The sequence below is a fragment of the Cervus elaphus genome, chromosome 14 (genome assembly GCF_910594005.1).
Source record: "Cervus elaphus chromosome 14, mCerEla1.1, whole genome shotgun sequence".
Lineage (NCBI taxonomy): Eukaryota > Metazoa > Chordata > Mammalia > Artiodactyla > Cervidae > Cervus > Cervus elaphus.
In genome coordinates, this window is record NC_057828.1 from 77,402,964 (window position 1) to 77,421,226 (window position 18,263).

The following is an 18,263-nucleotide window of genomic DNA, read 5'->3' on the forward strand; positions in this document are numbered from 1 at the left end:
TTACTGCTCTCTCTGCTCTCTAGTTCACACTCTTCAAGTTGATTCAGCAGCAGTTTTGCTTTTCCTAGAGGAGACCCATCTGCTTTTCCACAATATTCAGGAGCCTGACACTGTAACACAGCTCAAACATACCTGCCTTCTCTCCACACAAGCTTCCAGACACTGGATTCTAGAGGACTGGAAGTGAGGACGTTCATGTGAATTATATATAAACTATACTTTAAAAATGAGGCAGTTATTTAAGAAGTAAACCATACAATTAAAGAATCCTGCAACTGACAATGAGGAAGAAACCTGGAGATCACTCTTGTTCAACTGTTTCATCTGTTACATAGTAAATTTCAGCATAAAAGAAAAAACTGGCTTACATGAAATCATCCAATGTTTTCAGCTGAGTAATCATGAACTGAAACATAAATCTCTAATTTTCAGTCAGTACAGTTCAGTCACTCAGTCGTGTCTGACTCTTTGCAACCCCATGAACCGCAGCACACCACGCTTCCCTGTCCATCACCAACTCCTGGAGCTTACCCAAACTCATGTCCACTGAGTCAGTGATGCCATACAGCCATCTCATCCTCTGTCGCCCCCTTTTCCTCCTGCCTTCAATCTTTCCCAACATCAGGGTCTTTTCAAATGAGTCAGTTCTTCACATCAGGTGGCCAAAATATTGGAGTTTCAGCTTTAACATCAGTCGTTCCAATGAACACCCAGGACTGATTTCCTTTAGGATGGACTGGTTGGATCTCCTTGCAGTCCAAGGGACTCTCAAGAGTCTTCTCCAACCCCACAGTTCAAAAGTATCAGTTCTTTGGCGCTCAGCTTTCTTTATAGTCCACCTCTCACATCTATACATTACTACTGGAAAAACCAAAGCCTTAACTAGATGGACCTTTGTGGACAAAGTAATGTCTCTGCTTTTTAATAAGCTGTCTAGGTTGGTTGTAACTTTCCTTCCAAGAAGTAAGCATCTTTTAATTTCATGGCTGCAATCACTATCTGCATTTTGTTGCACCATCTGTGATTTTGGAGCCCAGAAAAATAAAGTCTGCCACTGTTTCCCCATCTATTTGCCATGAAGTGATGGGACTGGATGCCATGATCTTAGTTTTCTGGATGTTGAGCTTTAAGTCAACTTTTTCACTCTCCTCTTTCATTTTCATCAAGAGGCTCTTCAGTTCTTCTTTGCTTTCTGCCATAAGGGTGGTGTCATCTGCATATCTGAGGTTATGGTATTTCTCCTGGCAATCTTGATTCCAACTTGTGCTTCTTCCAGCCCAGCGTTTCTCATGATGTACTCTGCATGTAAGTTAAACAAGCAGGGTGACAATATACAGCCTTGACGTACTCCTCTTCCTATTTGGAACCAGTCTGTTGTTCCATGTCCAGTTCTAACTGTTGCTTCCTGACCTGCATACAGGTTTCTCAAGAGGCAGGTCAGGTGGTCTGGTATTCCCATCTCTTTCAGAATTTTCCAGTTTATTGTGATCCACACAGTCAAAGGCTTTGGCATAGTCAATAAAGCAGAAATAGATATTTTTCTGGACCTCTCTTGCTTTTTCAATGATCCAGCAAATGTTGGCTCTAATTTTAGAAGATAATATTGGTAAAATCACACTACTACCGTATTGAGGGACATGGTCCAAATAACCAATAAATAAAACCTAATTGACTGAACCTATTCTCTAAAACCATTAGGCATCTCTGAAAATCATAACCTAAAAATATCTCTTAACCAGGAACAAAACTGATGGTGAACCACTAGCAACGGAAAGACAACCACAGGTGCAAGGCAGCCCCAAAGGAGTGTCTGAATCTTCACAAGTGGAGCAAAATGACTCTAACCATTCGTAAATTACATATAATTGAGTGAGAATGAAAAACTGCACACATATATATTATATGCTGTATTGTTCACATTGTATATAATATTCACATACATACTTAGAGTACATATATGTGTATTTGGCATGCACCTCAAAGACTTTTACATGTATACACCTATATATAAACATGGGCTTCTCTGGCGGCTCAGACAGTAAAGAATCTGCCTGCAATGTAGGAGACAGGGTTCAATCGCTGGGTCAGGAAGATCCCCTGAGGAAGCGAATGGCAACCCCCTGTAGTATTCTCGTCTGGAGAAGTCTATGGACAGAAGAGCCTGGTGGGCTACAGGCCATGGGGCTGCAAAGAATTGGACACGACTGAGCAACTGAGCACAAATATATAAACAAGCACATGAGCATCCACGCGCGTGTGTGTGTATGTGCTCGCGCACACACACTCCATAGAGTCACCACTTTCTCATAGCAAATGGCAGCAGGCTCGGCCCCGCTGCGTCAGACACTAGGTAAATACCTGGTGAGCGTGTGTCCTTTCTGTCAGTCTAAACTTGCCCCTCTTCTTTACCTGCTTTCAAGCAGGCTCTACACACGGCAGACGTCCCCTTATTAGCCATGTTTCTCAACCCCAACCTCATCTGCCTTTCGTGGTCACTGTTCATCCAGGAGCTGGCCCACTCTGGTTGAATCGCTGTGACTGCCTTTTCACTGGACGCCTGTCAGTCAGAGTTTCCCTACTCTGGTTTTCTTCTACTAATATAACACCACCAGAGTTCCCGTCCCCAAAACAAAGCTGGTCACAGCATGTCCCCTATTTGCCTGCCCACAGTCTGCTGGATAAAATCCAAACCCCTTAATTTAGCAAACGAGATTCTTCACAATCTGGCCACTGCCTGTCTGTCCAGCCAAATTTTGTAGCACGACTTCTCTCTCTCTCTCTCTCTCTCACACACACACACACACACAAGTAAATATTTCCAAGACAAAACACCAACTTCCTTCCAAGAACCAGGTGTGATACTGGAGTCAACTCTTTAACCTACCGCCCTCTCTCCTACCTTTCCCACATCAGAGTCCTAGCCACGCTGCCTCGGCCTTGACTGACCCGATTTAATTTATTATTTATGACTTAGAATCATAAATGACCTTGAAATTCCCAGTACCTGGCAAATAAGAGTATTTTATCAATACTAAATGAATAAATACCGTTACACTCTTGTTTGGAAAACTCAACCAAAGCCAAACGTCTCCTTGAAAAGCAAGTTCCTGGTTTGCTCCTCAGGTTGTTAACTCACTCCCCTCTTCCCGTGACACTATTTATCACGGTGGTCAGCTGCGGGGGTGTGACAGGTCTGGGGAAGTGGTGCCTTCCATGCCTGCCCCCCGCCCTGCATTCCCTCTCCGCTCCCCGCCTGCACCCTGGGGGCACCTGTGCTGTCCTGGGCGGGGGCAGAGGACAGGGCAGAGGCCCTGAGACGCGCGGCAGGAGGGTGGATGCATGCTGGGCCCTGGGAGGCCGGCTCCCGCAGGGCGACACCGCCAGCGGCCCCCGGCGGGCCACTGGACCTGCTTCGGGAGGTGCGGTGGCAGGAGGCTTCGAGGGAGGCATCTCCCTGGCAAGCAGCTGGGCCACGCAGTGTCAGCAGTTAACGACACTGCACCTCTTCCGTCCAGGAGGAGGCCTGGTCAGGCTCAGGCTGGACGAAGGTCTGGGTGAGGACCTGCCATCTCTGCCAGCACGGCCACCGCCGGACTCAGAGATGCACACGCCTGAGGGCACGGCACTGCGTACAGGGTTATCTGTCGAACTGCAAAGTGACGGCAGGCTCAGGGCCGTGGCCGCGACTCCTCCCGCCCACTCTTCAAGCGGAGAAGCCACCGGCCGAACTGGAAGTGGGGCTGCGCACCCAAGACCCAGGTATGTCCCCCGTGGGGAGCAGCACCCTTGGCGGGGAGGGGGCAGCTCTGTTTTACACGGTGCAGGACATGCTCTGAATCAGAAAACATTTCATGGTGTTGCTTATCCCAGAGCCTGAAGACACGGGATCAGGGGTCGGGGTGAGGTGGGGTGGCCCCCACAATACCACACCTAACACCACCCCTTGGGCAAGTTCTCCTTTCTGCCCCAGCTGAGCAGAGCTCTTCCGGTTTGGAGACCGGACCTCCAGACGGGAGGCGTCCACCTGAACAGGATGATGAGATGCCATCTGGCCCTCCAAACGCCACTGAACCAGCAGGCTAACTGGGGCTGATCTACTGGCTGGAGCGACTGATCTCCATGACCAAGAATAAATCAGTTTGTTTCTACACAACAAGAGGCAGGAGCCTCCCTGAGCACCATGAACATCCAATGAGCGAAGAAAATACCCCTTTCCAAGGGAAGAAAGCAGTGTGTCCTACTTAGAACTACATGAAGGCCCAAAGATACCAAACCAAGTTCCAGTACAGACTGAACAAGACAGATACTCATATAGCCGAAAGGGTACAAGATGATGGATAACTTTCCCACCAAGGAATTGCAATTTGGGCATAGTTTAAAAAAAAAAAATTAAAATCTAGTAGAAGACAGCTGAACACAAGTCTTTTTCTAAAGACTGTATGGAAATTGCCCTCAACTTGTAAACTTCAGAATTTATGAAGAAACCTTTAACATCATTACTATTTATAATTACTATTATTCAAAGAGACAAGTGCCAAAGGGGCAATAAGACACGTTTCTGTCCTGACAGTTTCCATGTCAGGTGAACACTTCATATTACATTACGTAATTAGTGCAAAGGTTATTCTATAAACTGTTGTGATAGTCACAATTAAATGATTAAATTACTGCACACACACACCACCACGGTTCTGACCCTTTATGTCCTCGTTTCTATGAAAAGCATCTCTCATCACCCCGAGACTTGGGAGATGCAAACACAAGCAGTTTTCCCATCTGAGAAGTTTCCTCCACACATAACTTCCCACAAAGTGTCACACAACTGCCTCAACAGTCCTGCTTGCACACTGGCCACATCCACTTGGCAAGGTGTGAAAACACAGTGTTCCAAAGAAGAGGATCAAGTAAAATAACACGCTGATCAGCAGAGTCACTGTCTGCAGGGTCAGCTGATGTGATTGGTTGCTGTGGGCTTTGGGAAGAAATAAAAACCCAAAAGCTGTTTCCAGACTACCTTTCCCTGAGAGGTTGGGGTAATAACTGTTAACCGCACCACTCTGCCATAGCTTTAAAATCGTTAAGGGGGGAAACACGCTTCCATCATCTGGGGTGGGGAGGAGACTGGGTAATCTTTGTTCTCGCCCCGACTGTTCAGTTCTTGGTCTCCAGAAAGGTTCTCTGCACAGCCGGCTTCAGATGAAATGCGGATACAGGTGGTGCCACTCAGGGACGAGTGCAGACGACGGAAAACCCAGATGGAGAGGCTGGACCTCCAGACTCCCCCTCCATCCAACCCCACCTGTGAGTCTGCAGTTCGCCAGCCCATTTCCCGGGGATCACAGGGTGTCCTTCTGCAGAGGCCCTGGATGGTATTAACGGGAGCAGGGGGGAAAGCACATGCTGAAACGCCTGGGGGCGACCATAACGAAGGAGGAGAGGACAGTGACTCAGCACTCGGGCACTCGGGGCGTGGGACGTGGAGCCCGCAGCCAGCGCTCTGTGACTGATGCACTCACGGGCGCCGCGAGGGTGTGCCCGCCCGCCAAATGCTGGTCGGCGTGGGAGCCGACACGCAGACAGCTGCTCGGAAGGGAGCGTCGCTTGTACCTGCTTCTGCAGGCCACGAGGACACACTCCGGTTAACACATCACTGACAGGATGACGAGAGGGCTGCTGTCAGACGCTGGGCAGCCCGGTGCCGCAGACAGAACGCGCGGCCCCAGCTGACTAGTTAGGGGAAGTCTGGGTGGGCACAGCTACAGAGCACATGACAAGGCTTCACGCCCGGCTGACTTGAGAGCCGATGACACGGCTTTAAACAGCAATCTCTCCCTACCCCCGGTCACAAAACAGCAATAAGTCAGCGGATACCCCCTTGTAATGTCATGATTTATTCCTTTGCTTTGAATCAGGAGACTCTGGGCTGAGGCGCTCTTGCTTGTCTGCTGTTCGCTTAGGGCTTGGGCCTCCAGGGTCTGCCCACGGCATGCACAAAATCAGTGTTCCTGCTCAGGGTTGCCAGGAACCCTTCCCTGGGTATCGGATAACACGCCCATCAGAAGGATGAACACACGACCGATCACGTCCTGATCCATTCAACTCAAAGACACAGAAAAGTACAGCAGTGCGCCCTAGCAAGATACATCTTAACATAAAGGAGGAAAAACCTGTGAAAAACTATTAAAACATAAACAATATTCCTGATGCTTTTGCTAACATATCTCAAGACTAAACTGTTTCTTTAAAGTTTATCACTAAAAAGATAATTACAAAGTATAATTTTGACTACAAACAATACCTAAAGGAAAGGGTCCTCAAATAGCTCATTGTCTGCCAGTGGATCACCAGTAAAACCCCAGAAAGCTATAAAGTTGACAAACGCCATTCTAATACAATTACGACCATCAAAATGTAAATCCAAAGTTCCCAAAACTATAATAAAATTATAGATGTGAAGACAACTTACATGTGTTCTTCTAGAAATTAATAATCTGGTCATCGATTTAAAAACAACTGAAAATAGGCACAACACAATTTCTTGCATGAAGCACATAACAGTTTCTATGGTATACACAGTCCTATAAGAATGTAAGAAGCTTCATGGACAGCAGTCTTTTAACCTCAGTTCACTGATACATTAAATATTCCTTCCTTGGCTGTTTCAGAGATTTCACTAAACTCTTTCTAAAAAATAGCTTATTTCTAATTTATGTTATGGTACTAGTCTTTGACCTTAAACATTACTGTGTCTGGAATTTATAGCATGTGTGTGTATGTGTGTGTGTGCATGAAATCTGTTAAGCTAGATTCAATGCAGCTTCCTCCACATAAGAAGGGTGAGGAGATCATGAAAGCAAGCTTGAATTACGTTTCTTTTATCAGTCCTCCTGCCCCAGACAGTGAACCAAAGCAAAGTTGTTAACTGAGAGCTGACACCACCACCAAGTTTTCAGGAACTCTCATAAACAACTGGTATTAAGTTTACCTCGAATATAAGAAGCAACTCCCTAATACTGAGCCTTTATTAATTTATTTAATTATTTAATCAAATTATATAATAATAATTTATTTAATCATTAAATTAATATTTGTTAATAATATAATAGTTGGTTATAATATTTAATAATTAATATTATAATAGATATTTATATTATAGTTAATAATTAATGTTATAATAACATTATTAAAATAATTAATTTACTTTTTTTAATTCAAACAAAGTAAAAGGATAGGCATGTTAATTTTTACTATAAACTGCAGATCCAGTCTACTATAAATTTATAGCTAATGGTCATTTACTCTTATACAGACAAAACTCTAAGCACTTCATACGTACATATGTGCATGCACATTCCTATGTGTATGTGTGCATGTGTGTGTGCATGTACACATACCCATAATCTTTAAAGCAACCCTATGAGATTACAACTACTGCAACTCCCATGCTCCCAGGTTGAAAGTCAAAAGCTGAGTGGAAGAAGAGTTACCTGGACATTAAGAGGTGTTTATAAATTACAGTGGAAAGCAACACCAGTATTTTATACTACTTACCAAAAAAATTTTTTCACAAAATATTTATATGTATACAGATTTCTTTTTTTAAATTGCAGTATAACTGACTTAAAGTATTATACTATATTAGTTTCATGAGTACAATATATTGATTTGGGATTTTTATACATGACAAAGGGCTTCCCAGATGGCTCAGTGGTAAAGAATCCACCTGACGAAGTAGGAGACGCAAGAGCTGCAGGTTCGATTCCTGTCCAGGAATGTCTCCTGAAGGAGGAAATGGCAACCCACTCCAGTAATCTTGCCTGGAGAATCCCATGGACTGAGCTGGTGGGGCCACAGTCCACGGGGTTGCGAAGAGTTGGGCATGAATGAGCAAGGCTACAGTCCATAGGGTCATGAAGAGTTGGACATGATACTGAGCATTATATGTTACAAAATGATCCACACTAGTAACTCTAGTTACCATCTGTCACCAAAGTTGTAATGTCACTGAGTATATTCCCTCTGCTGTACGTCACATTCCTGTGACTTGTTCATTTTATAACTGGAAGTTGGTGCCTCAATCCCCCCTTCACCTATTTCACTCACCCTCCTCCCACCCCCCTCACCTCTGACAACCACCTGTTTGTTCTCTGTATCTGTGAGTCTGTTTGTTTTGTTATGTTTGTTTTGTTTTCTAGATTCAACACAGCATAAGTATTTCACTTAGCGTAATACCCTCCAGGCCCACCCATATTATTATAAATGGCAAGGTTTTATTCCTTTCTATGGCTGAGAAATACTCCATTGTATGCATGTTTGTGTGTGTATACATATCTATATACACACTTCACCTTCTTTATTCACTCATCTCTAAGGGGCACCTGAGTTGCTTGCTTATCTTGGCCGTTGTGAATAACGCTACAATGAACACAGGCGTGCAGACACCTTTTTGAGTTGGTGTTTTTGTCTTCTTCAGATAAAAGCCCGGGAGTGTCACTGCTGGACTGCACCCTGGGTCTGGTTTTGGTTTTCTGAGGGATCTCCATACTGTGTCCCATCAGAGGTATTTCTAACGTGTCCCTATACAGACCGCGTTCACTCACACAGCTTACTCCGATGCCACCTTCGGACCTCTCACGGGAGAGGTCCCGCCTCCCGGGAGGGCCTTCCCGGACCGCAGGGCACGTCACTGGAACCTGCTCTCGCTTTCCAACCCCCTCCCCCGGCTCTTCTCCCTTATCCCCCAGCTCTCAGCACCACGTGGCCTGACGGCTATCCGCTCACTCGTGTCTCTATCTGCCACATCAGGTGGGCTCAGCTTCAAGAGTGTTTGGACCTCACTTTGCTCACTGCTGAGGCCTCAGTGCTTGGACTGTGCCAAACACACAGTAGGCGCATAATAAATGTGCTACATGAATTAACCTTGACAAGAATTTGGTTCCTAGGTGTTCAAATACAATCTTCTTAATCTTTAGGACAATATTCATGTAGAAGTATTCTTTATAATTTTAGAAAACTTGGCTTAAAAGAGTGATGAGGACAAGCTGTGCGGTGTGGCCAAAAATAAATAAATAAATGCAGGAAATGTCAGGGTAACCAAAAAAAAACTAGTTGAAAAAAAACTGATGAGGAGGAAGTGACAAAAAGGATAAATAAGATTTCTTTTTTACCTCAGTGGTAAGTTAAAAACAGCAGAAAAGCAAATAAATTATAAAAAACATCAAATAATTCAGACTGAATTTCTTAATATCACATTAAGAAAATGTAAATAATTACCTACGCCACGGACTGGCACTTATTCTCAACAAAACCATAACATTTCTCCACACTTACTCCTTCAAATGCATGTCAGGAGTTTCTCAGTACATAAAAGCATGTATTTTCAACTCTTTTTGAAAAGTGAGCATATCAATATTGCATTTCAAAATCTCAAAACTGTTTCTTTGACTTTAGAATAATGCAAATAACCTAAAATTAGAATCAGAGGAGACCCAGTTTCACACTGCCCATCTCCAGCTATCTACTTGGCCTTGAGGAGGCCATTTAACCCTTCTTTGAAAAATACCTTTGTCAGTCTGTTAGTCTCTAAGTCATGACCAGCTCTCTGAGACCCTGTGGACTGCAGCACACCAGGCTTCCCTGTCCTTCACCATCTCCCAGAGTTTGCTCAGACTCACGTCTATGGAGTCAGTGATGCTAACCTTTCTCATTGTTATATCCTAAATAGGTATCCTAGAGAGATCCTGAAGCTCCTTCTGTTCTAAGACACTAAAACATTATAAAATAAGGTTTTTATTTGTATTACCAGGGAATAAAACATAAAAATAGTATCTTATTTTTATCAGTTAGCTAAATTTGTAAGGAAGGTAATTCATGGGGTATTAAATAATGTTTTTAATAAATAACTCTTATTACCCACAACTATAATTCTATTTATATTACATTTTTAAGTCAAAAAATTTAATTTTAATGCTTAGAGTAAGAAAAAAGATTAGGAAATCTAGAAAAATACTTTTGAATATTTTTCTAGGACCCAAGAAAACTCCTTCTATTCTCCCTCCCTTTTCCACAGTAATGAAGACCTTCCAAAAGAACATTTCGGTGAGTGGCATAAAACCTGTGATTTGGAAAAAAAAAAAAAAAAAAGCTATTTTGACTTTTAAGTTATTATCAGTCTGAAGAGCTTCTCCAAATCAGAACTATTATAGCATCCACTCCCCCACCACGACTTGGCAACAAAGATGAATCCACCTATTACCAGGTTAGGGTAGCCGCTATTATCCCGGCCCCTTGATTTCTTTCAAGTGGCTCCAATGGAAAAAGAGCCTCAAGTGAATAATAAAGATCTCATAATAGCTCTTAAGAATTCTTTATATGGTAGAAGGCACTAAAATGAACTCCAGGGAGTGAAAAAGAAAAAAAAAAAAGAAAGAAACGCCCCTCATCTTCTGATAAGAAGAAATAATTAACCTGACTTAATGCACCCGCGAAGGCCTTCCATAAATCAGACCTTTGTGCTTCGGCGGCGGACTAAAGCCGCGTGTCAGGAGGCTATGCAGATGGCGCCTGTGGAGCATGCGCAGAACGGGGGGGGGGGGGGGGGCGGTACTCACGGTGCTGAGCTTCCCGGACGTGACGATGATGCGCCTCTCGTGCAACATGCTGGCGAAGAGCTGCAGCATGTTGTTCACGTCCACGGCCACGAAGTACTCCGTGAGGTTCCTCTGCACAGGCAAAGACAACCGCGTGAGGTGCGGGGACACTGGCGACAGCCGCCGCGGGCTACCCGCGTTCCGAGAATGTTAGTAGTAAAAATTGCTAATAATTAAATGCAGTTCTGGGTCCGACGCCACGCCAAGCACAGAGCCTTCGGTTCTTATTTGAAACACAGCCCTGCTCTGGGAAAGTGTCCTTCAAGGATGATCAGGGCATCAGCACTCGCTCCACTCCCCGGCTCCAGGCACCTGTACAAGAAGCCAGTTTCCTGGCCCCAACCTGGACCTGTTGCGAGAGGAGCCTAGGGAATCCCTTTTCTCAACAAGCACCGAAGGTGCTTCTTACAGGCACCCAGAACTTGAGAACTGCTGCTCCAGAAAGTGCATCTGAGTCTCTCTCTGTGTGCCAGCCACTCACCAAGGGATACCGTGACTTGATAGGATAGATTGGGGTCCCCAGACCCTGGTCATCAACCTGTACCAGCCCACAGCCTGCTAGGAGCGGAGCCACATAGCAGGAAGGGGGCAGTGGACAGGCAAGGAGGAGCTTCATCTGTGTTTACAGCCACTCCCCATCGCTGGCATCACGGCCTGAGCTCTGGCCCCTGCCAGACCAGCGGTGGCATCAGATTCTCACTGGAACCTGAATCTCACGGTTAAAGCCGTGTGGGAGGGGTCCAGGCTGGGTGCTCCTTATGCGAATCTAATGCCTGGTGATCTTATTCTGCATTATGATGAGCTGTGTAATCATCTCCTTCATATATTACAACATAATAATAATAGAAATAAAGTACCAGTAAATGTAATGCACTTGACTTATCCTGAAACCATCCTCCCCCTCACTTCATTCATGAGAAAGCTGGCCTCCACAGAACTGCTCCTTTGTGCCAAAAAGCATGGGGACTGCTGCTCTAGACTGTGCACTCATACAAGGCAACCACAGAACTTTGTTGTTGTTGTTTAGCCACTAAGTCGTGTCCAACTCTTTTGTGACCTCATGGACTGTTGCCCACCAGGCTCCTCTGTCCACAGGGTTTCCTAGCAATGAGACGGGTTTATAAAGCAGACCTCTGGGTCTTTATGAAGGAGGATCTTGTTTATATTCCATGTCGGGCCAGCTTTATACCACTATAACCAAATAAAAGTGTCAGTTTAATTCGACTCCTTGACTTACCACTTAAAATTATTTTCCCCATGTAAGAGCAAAATTGGGGTAGCCTATATAAACTTTCACTTTAGATCTTCTACTTATTTTTAATTTTCTGTACTCAAACAAATGCATCAGAAAGCAACATATAAGAGATGACAATAAACTAAAACTGGAGGAGTAGAGGGATTATGACCCAGAAGACCAAAACCTTTAGTTGAGCACTAAAACACCAAATCCAATTGTTTCTTCAATTTCTGTGAGGTAGAAACTTTCTCAGGACAAACCAGTAATCAGAGCAGGGCATCTGAACAGAACCTGTGACCACCACCAAGTGAGGCTGCGTTTGGTGGAGAGACTCATTTCCTGTTTTCTCTATTTGAAGCCTACCTCACCTTCTATTTCCACTGTTCATCATGCAACATAGTTTTATGGCATTCAGCATTAACACTGTTCCTGTAATCTCAAAGAAAGGTACCTTCTAGATGGGGAATTATTTCATAATGCAAAAGGCTGCCTGATGTATAGGTCCTTGCTTTTCTTTTTCTCTTCCCTAAATAGGACTTTTTAGAAATAAAATATCTTAATGGAGGTGAATGGGGGGAAGGCTAGTTAGAGACTTTGGGATGGCCATGTACACGCTGCTCTATTTAAAATGGATAACCAACAAGGACCCACTGTACGGCACACGGGACTGCTCAGTGTTATGTGGCAGCCTGGATGGCAGGGGCTTAGGAGAGAACGGATACACGTATATGGATGGTTGAGTCCCTCTGCTATTCGTCTGAAACGATCACAACCTTATTAATTGACTATACACCACAAAAAGTTAAGTTTTTTCTCAGTTCCAAAAAAAAGTTTCTATTCTCAGAGGCACTTTTTCCTTAGAATGGTTCTTTAAAACTTTCAAAGTCATAGCCTTTAAAAAAAAAAAAAAGTGAAGTCTGCTAAATCAAGCTACTAGCTTTTTATTAGTAAATTTAAGAAAGGTACAAAGAGGAGAGGCTAGAAGGCAGGGACCCTGACTTGCATTAACAGCCCGAGGGGAGGGGCAGGCATGCAGATGTCAAGTCAGTCAGCCTCCAGACACCCAAACAGAGGTCCTGCCCACAGAGGACTTGAGGGCCTGGGAGGACCTGTGAGTCTGATGGTCCACCTCAGGCTGAATGCAATCTTCTCACAGGAGGCAACTGAGCTCATCTGTACTCAAAACCCCACTGCCAGCCTTGCTTCCATATCAGGAAATTTACAGCTGTCTTCTTGTACTTCATTCACTCACAACCCATGTGCTTTTGGAACCCAAACACTCAGGAGGTTCATTTTCGGGAGGAGAGCAGAGTATAGTACATATAAAAACAATACATATTCCTGAGTTGATGTTTCCTTCACTTCTGATAAAATTATTTATAGTGGTTCATTTTATCTTTCCAAAATGAAGTTGGAAAAAAAGAAACTTACGAAAGGAAACATCTCCTTTTCACACAGTATCCAAAAGTGTACCTGTCAATTCCATTTACCCAGGTAAACTTTTCTGCAGAATTTTAACTTGTAATAACCAGTAAAACACTGAACATATTTCTAGCAAGGATACAATCAGGACTCTAAATAAAATGCAAAATGTGGCAATTTTATAATTTCTGGTAGTATCCTTCAAGCCTTACAAAATATGTATTACTTAAATTAAAAATCAGGATACTGAATAGAGAACATCTGAGATTTGAACAGAGCTATATACACAAGGAACCTAAACACTATGGCCATTTCACTACCGTCACTATTTGTGTGAAAGTATTTCCCATTGCACACACTCATTCCCCCATACACAAGAGACATCTGCTGAGACATCTCATCTGCCTGATCCAGGGAGCTCAGAACCTGAGTACAGACTATCCTACTGAGCTATCTCAAATGTCAGAAAAGAGTTTTCTCATATAATCTGTCTTATCTCCAATTGATGTAAAGGGGGTAAAGTAACAGATACATAAAGAAAAAGAGATGACACCATTATTCTTAATTGTTTCATTTTTTTCTCACAAACACAAACAGTTACAATGTATTCTATTTCTCTACCAAGAAATACTTCAACTGTGAGACCAAAATAAATAAAATCCATATCAGCAAAATAGAAAATATAAAAAACTTACATTCTCAGGGATGGTTGGTAGTCCAGTTACATCAGGGGCAATGAAGCAGGAATGCTGGTCAATGGAAATAAATCACATAAGAAAAGGAGAATTAAAATCTGGTAGTATTATGTATAATTTGAGATTAAAATTTTAAAAATACATCAACTAAATTGATAAATCAAGGACTGATGCCCAGGATTTGCTGAAATTGAGAGATTCTTGAATAAGATAGTAGGTTTACCGGAGATTTAACAATAAGTTTCTCATATGAAAAGTGTTGATTAAAAATATTTCATTTTAAAATTGAAATAATAATCTTAGGAAAAGTGCATTAAGACCAAAAAAGCATGCTACTGATAGAAAGATAGATAACTTTAACACATTTGGTTTAGGGAGCCTGAGAAAAGGCTTGTTTACCCAAGGATATATCAAAATGTATTAAGACTGAGTCATCACAAACCTCTTCTGTACATATCAGCCACTGTATTATTTAGAAAGCAGCAATAAAAAATAATTTTTAATATTTAAAACTTCTTGAAGGGTAATTTCTCACCCCAAAATATGACTTTTATATGCCCACTAAACAAATGTTAATTAGCTTTTGTAATACTCAAAGCAATACAGCAGTTAGTTCATAGACGAATTTACACAAAAGGCGCCCTGTGTACCTTGACGTTTCACAGAATGTTCCCAGATCTTACCACACACAGAATCACAGTGCAATTCAATCACCAAAATCGTTTTATTTTCTGTTCATATTAATCTCCAAAATCATTTTACTATCTCACACAAGGACCTAGTTAATATTATCCCATAATTAAAGACTGAAGGGGGAAAATCATCCTAGCAATACTGAGCACCGTCAAACTCATCGGAGCAAGGCTAGTGGGCACAGCCACAACGTGTGACTTACAGGTGGAAAAACAAGGTCCTAGAACCTTGTGATGAAACACGTGACCACATCCATGCGGCGAGCCCAGCAGGACACCACACGTCCCTGACGTGACGGTGAGTGTGGGTCTGGTCTCCATCAGCTACTTGTATTGGGACGGACTTTTACAAGCACTGTATTTCATAAAGTGAAATACAGTGCTATGCTTTGAAAGATAGTATAAACAGAAAATATAATCTGAATGATTAAGAATTGCTTAATCTGAATGATTAAGCAAATTTACCACTTCTCAAAGGACTGGGGTGAATCTTAAAGACAGTGAAAGAAGCAATTAATTTTACAGTGATTTTTCCCAATGATTTTCAGAAGCCAATGTCCTTTGAACTCACCCGTGCTAAGGAGGGCTGCTCTTTCAGAACTTGCTCACTGGCAAAAAATATCTCTTGGTTCTTACAATACGTGAGAGAAAAAAATGAATATTTTACTTTCAAGGGAGAAATTTACACAACGATTAGCTGTGTATTTGAGAAAAACCCATGTAGCCACATTATCTGCTGAAAATACCTGAAAAGCGGTAATTGTATTCTAAATGCTGATTTGCTAGTTTTATGCTAGAAAAATTTGAAGTATCTTCTTTCATTCTCAACTGAGAGTATTCTCTGGATATTTAATGATTCTGAAATATATTTTCAAAACAAGCAGTTGCATCAGATATTAACATTTCACAAAATCTCTGTGACATTCTAATGGGCTGTAATGTCAAGTCTTGAAAACTCATGTGATGGAACATTCATGAAAATGAAATAATAAGAAAATCACAGTCGTTTCTCAAGATTTGTCATATTTTTCTAATAGAAAACCTGAAAAAAATTTCTTTTCCATTTGTGAAGGAACAAAAATTCCTAAGGCCATCAATTTTAACCTGACATCACAAAACTTCTTCACCCGAGTTTTGCCAGTCATTAACAGCACAGAACCAGAGATCAAATTGCCAACATCCGCTGGATCATCAAAAAAGCAAGAGAGTGCCAGAAAAACATCTATTTCTGCTTTATTGACTATGCCAAAGCCTTTGACTGTGTAGATCACAACAGACTGTGGAAAATTCTTCAAGAGATGTGAATACCAGAATATCTTACCTGCCTCCTGAGAAACCTGTATGCAGGTCAAGAAGCAACAGTTAGAACTGGACATGGAACAACAGACTGGCTCCAAATTGGGAAGGAGTACGTCAAGGCTGTATATTGTCACCCTGTTTATTTAACTTATATGCAGAGTACATCTTGCGAAATGCTGGGCTGGATGAAGCACAAGCTGGAATCAAGATTGCCAGGAGAAATAGCAATAACCTCAGATATGAAGATGACACCACCCTTATGGCAGAAAGCAAAGAACTAAAGAGCCTCTTGATGAAAGTGAAGGAGGAGAGTGAAAAAGTTGGCTTAAAACTCAACATTCAGAAAAATAAGATCAAGCCATCTAGTCCCATCACTTCATGTTAAATAGATGAAGAAACCTTGGAAACAGTGATAGACTTTATTTTCTTGGGCTCCAAAATCACTGCAGACGGTGACTGCAACCATGAAATTAAAAGACATTTGCTACTTAAAAGAAAAGTTATGACCAACCTAGACAGCATATTGAAAAGCAGAAACATTACTTTGCCAACAAAGGTCCATCTAGTCAAGGCTATGGTTTTTCCAGTGGTCATGTATGGATGTGCGAGTCGTACTATAAAGAAATCTGAGCACTGAAGAATTAATGCTTTTGAACTGTGGTGTTGGAGATGACTCTTGAGAGTCCCTTGGACTGCAAGGAGATCCAACCAGTCCATCCAAAGGAGATCAGTCCTGAATATTCATTGGAAGGACTGATGCTGAAGCTGAAGCTCCAATACTGTGGTCACCTGATGCAAAGAACTGACTCATTGGAAAAGACCCTGATGCTGGGAAAGATTAAAGATGGGAGGAGAAGGGGATGACAGAGGATGAGATGGCTGGATGGCATCACTGACTCAATGGACAGGAGTTTGAGCAAGCTCTGGGAGTTAGCGATGGACAGGGAAGCCTGGTGTGCTGCAGTCCATGGGGTCACAAAAGTTGGACACAACTGAGCGACTGAACTGAACTGAACTGCACAGCACAGGCACATGAGTTAATAACCTGTTACTGAAGTCAAATGAAATCACTATATGAACTTTACATAAGTGTTTATCCACCAGCTGGATTTACCAGTACCAAAAATACTGCATTGACAACAGGTTAACAAGGTTTGAAACCTATCACAGGCTATTGATTCAAAAGCTTACATGTAAGGCTTAAATTATAAAAGTAACTATCATACCTAGAAATACAACACAGTCATTCAAATTCCTTTATCAAGATTATTTCAGATATAATAAAAATCCTTTCCATATCAAGCAAAATTTCAATTTACTGGCAGCTAACATTCAAATAGCTTTTTGTGGTATATCTAAATACCTCAAAAAAGTTAACTTGTTTGCCTCACATCACACGTTTAGTGACTTTTTTTTAAAAAACTAAAATCTCCTAGTCTTTAGGTATTAAGAAGCCTAGACGTCTTTGACTTATACTTCTTATCAATAAAAGTGAAATTCTTCAATGTCCAGAATTTGATATGTATTTTTATAAGATATTTACTCCTGAACAAATATGATAATCAAACTTAGAGAATACACTTTTATTTCTCACCTCTCTGTAATAACTGTCTCTACAATCTTAGCACCCACAGTATATTTATTCACCAGTTAACAAAGTGTTAGAATCACATTATAAATACAACTCTGTCAAAGAAAAACACTGATTTTCAGAAAGCCGAGAGCCTTTCTTCTTACTCTTGGGCATTTTTCATTGTTGTTTCTACCTCCTTCCTACTCACAGTGAACCTGCACTCCACTGGCTTCAATAACGACAAATCTGGGCTCCTCCCTGACTGCTCTCCGTCCTCCAGCTCCTCCTCCCTGACTGCTCTCTGTCCTCCAGCCCCCCCTCCCTGACTGCTCTCCGTCCTCCAGCCCCCCCTCCCTGACTGCTCACCATCCTCCAGTCCCTCCTCCCTGATGGCTCTCTGTCCTCCAGCCCCTCCTCCCTGACTGCTCCTCATCCTCCAGCCCCTCGTCCCTCTGCTCCCCGTCCTCCAGCCCCTCCTCCCTGACTGCTCCCCATCCTCCAGCCCCTCCTCCCTGACTGCTCTCCATCCTCCAGCCCCTCCTCCCTGACTGCTCTCCATCCTCCAGCCCCTCCTCCCTGACTGCTCTCCATCCTCCAGCCCCTCCTGTCTCTGCTCTCCTCTCCACACAGCCAGCCCTCACCACTGCTCCGTCCTGTCTACGTCCTGGCCTTTAAATCACCCAGGCCTACAACCAC

At 42.8% G+C, this 18,263-nt stretch overlaps 1 protein-coding gene across 4 annotated transcripts in view; it reads right to left on the reverse strand.

The window, feature by feature from the left end:
• Window positions 1–18,263, reverse strand: part of DENND1B (DENN domain containing 1B) — a 278,593-nt gene that overhangs the window by 114,268 nt on the left and 146,062 nt on the right. For 3 of the 4 annotated variants that reach the window (XM_043922760.1, XM_043922761.1, XM_043922762.1), the window contains exons 8-9: window positions 14,004–14,057; window positions 10,611–10,721 (exon numbers count right to left, since the gene is read on the reverse strand). In XM_043922760.1, coding sequence (XP_043778695.1) covers window positions 10,611–10,721; window positions 14,004–14,057 — 165 coding nt within the window. Of the gene's footprint in view, window positions 1–10,610; window positions 10,722–14,003; window positions 14,058–15,266; window positions 15,327–18,263 lie in introns of all 4 variants that reach the window. The other variant, XM_043922759.1, reaches the window with a different exon arrangement.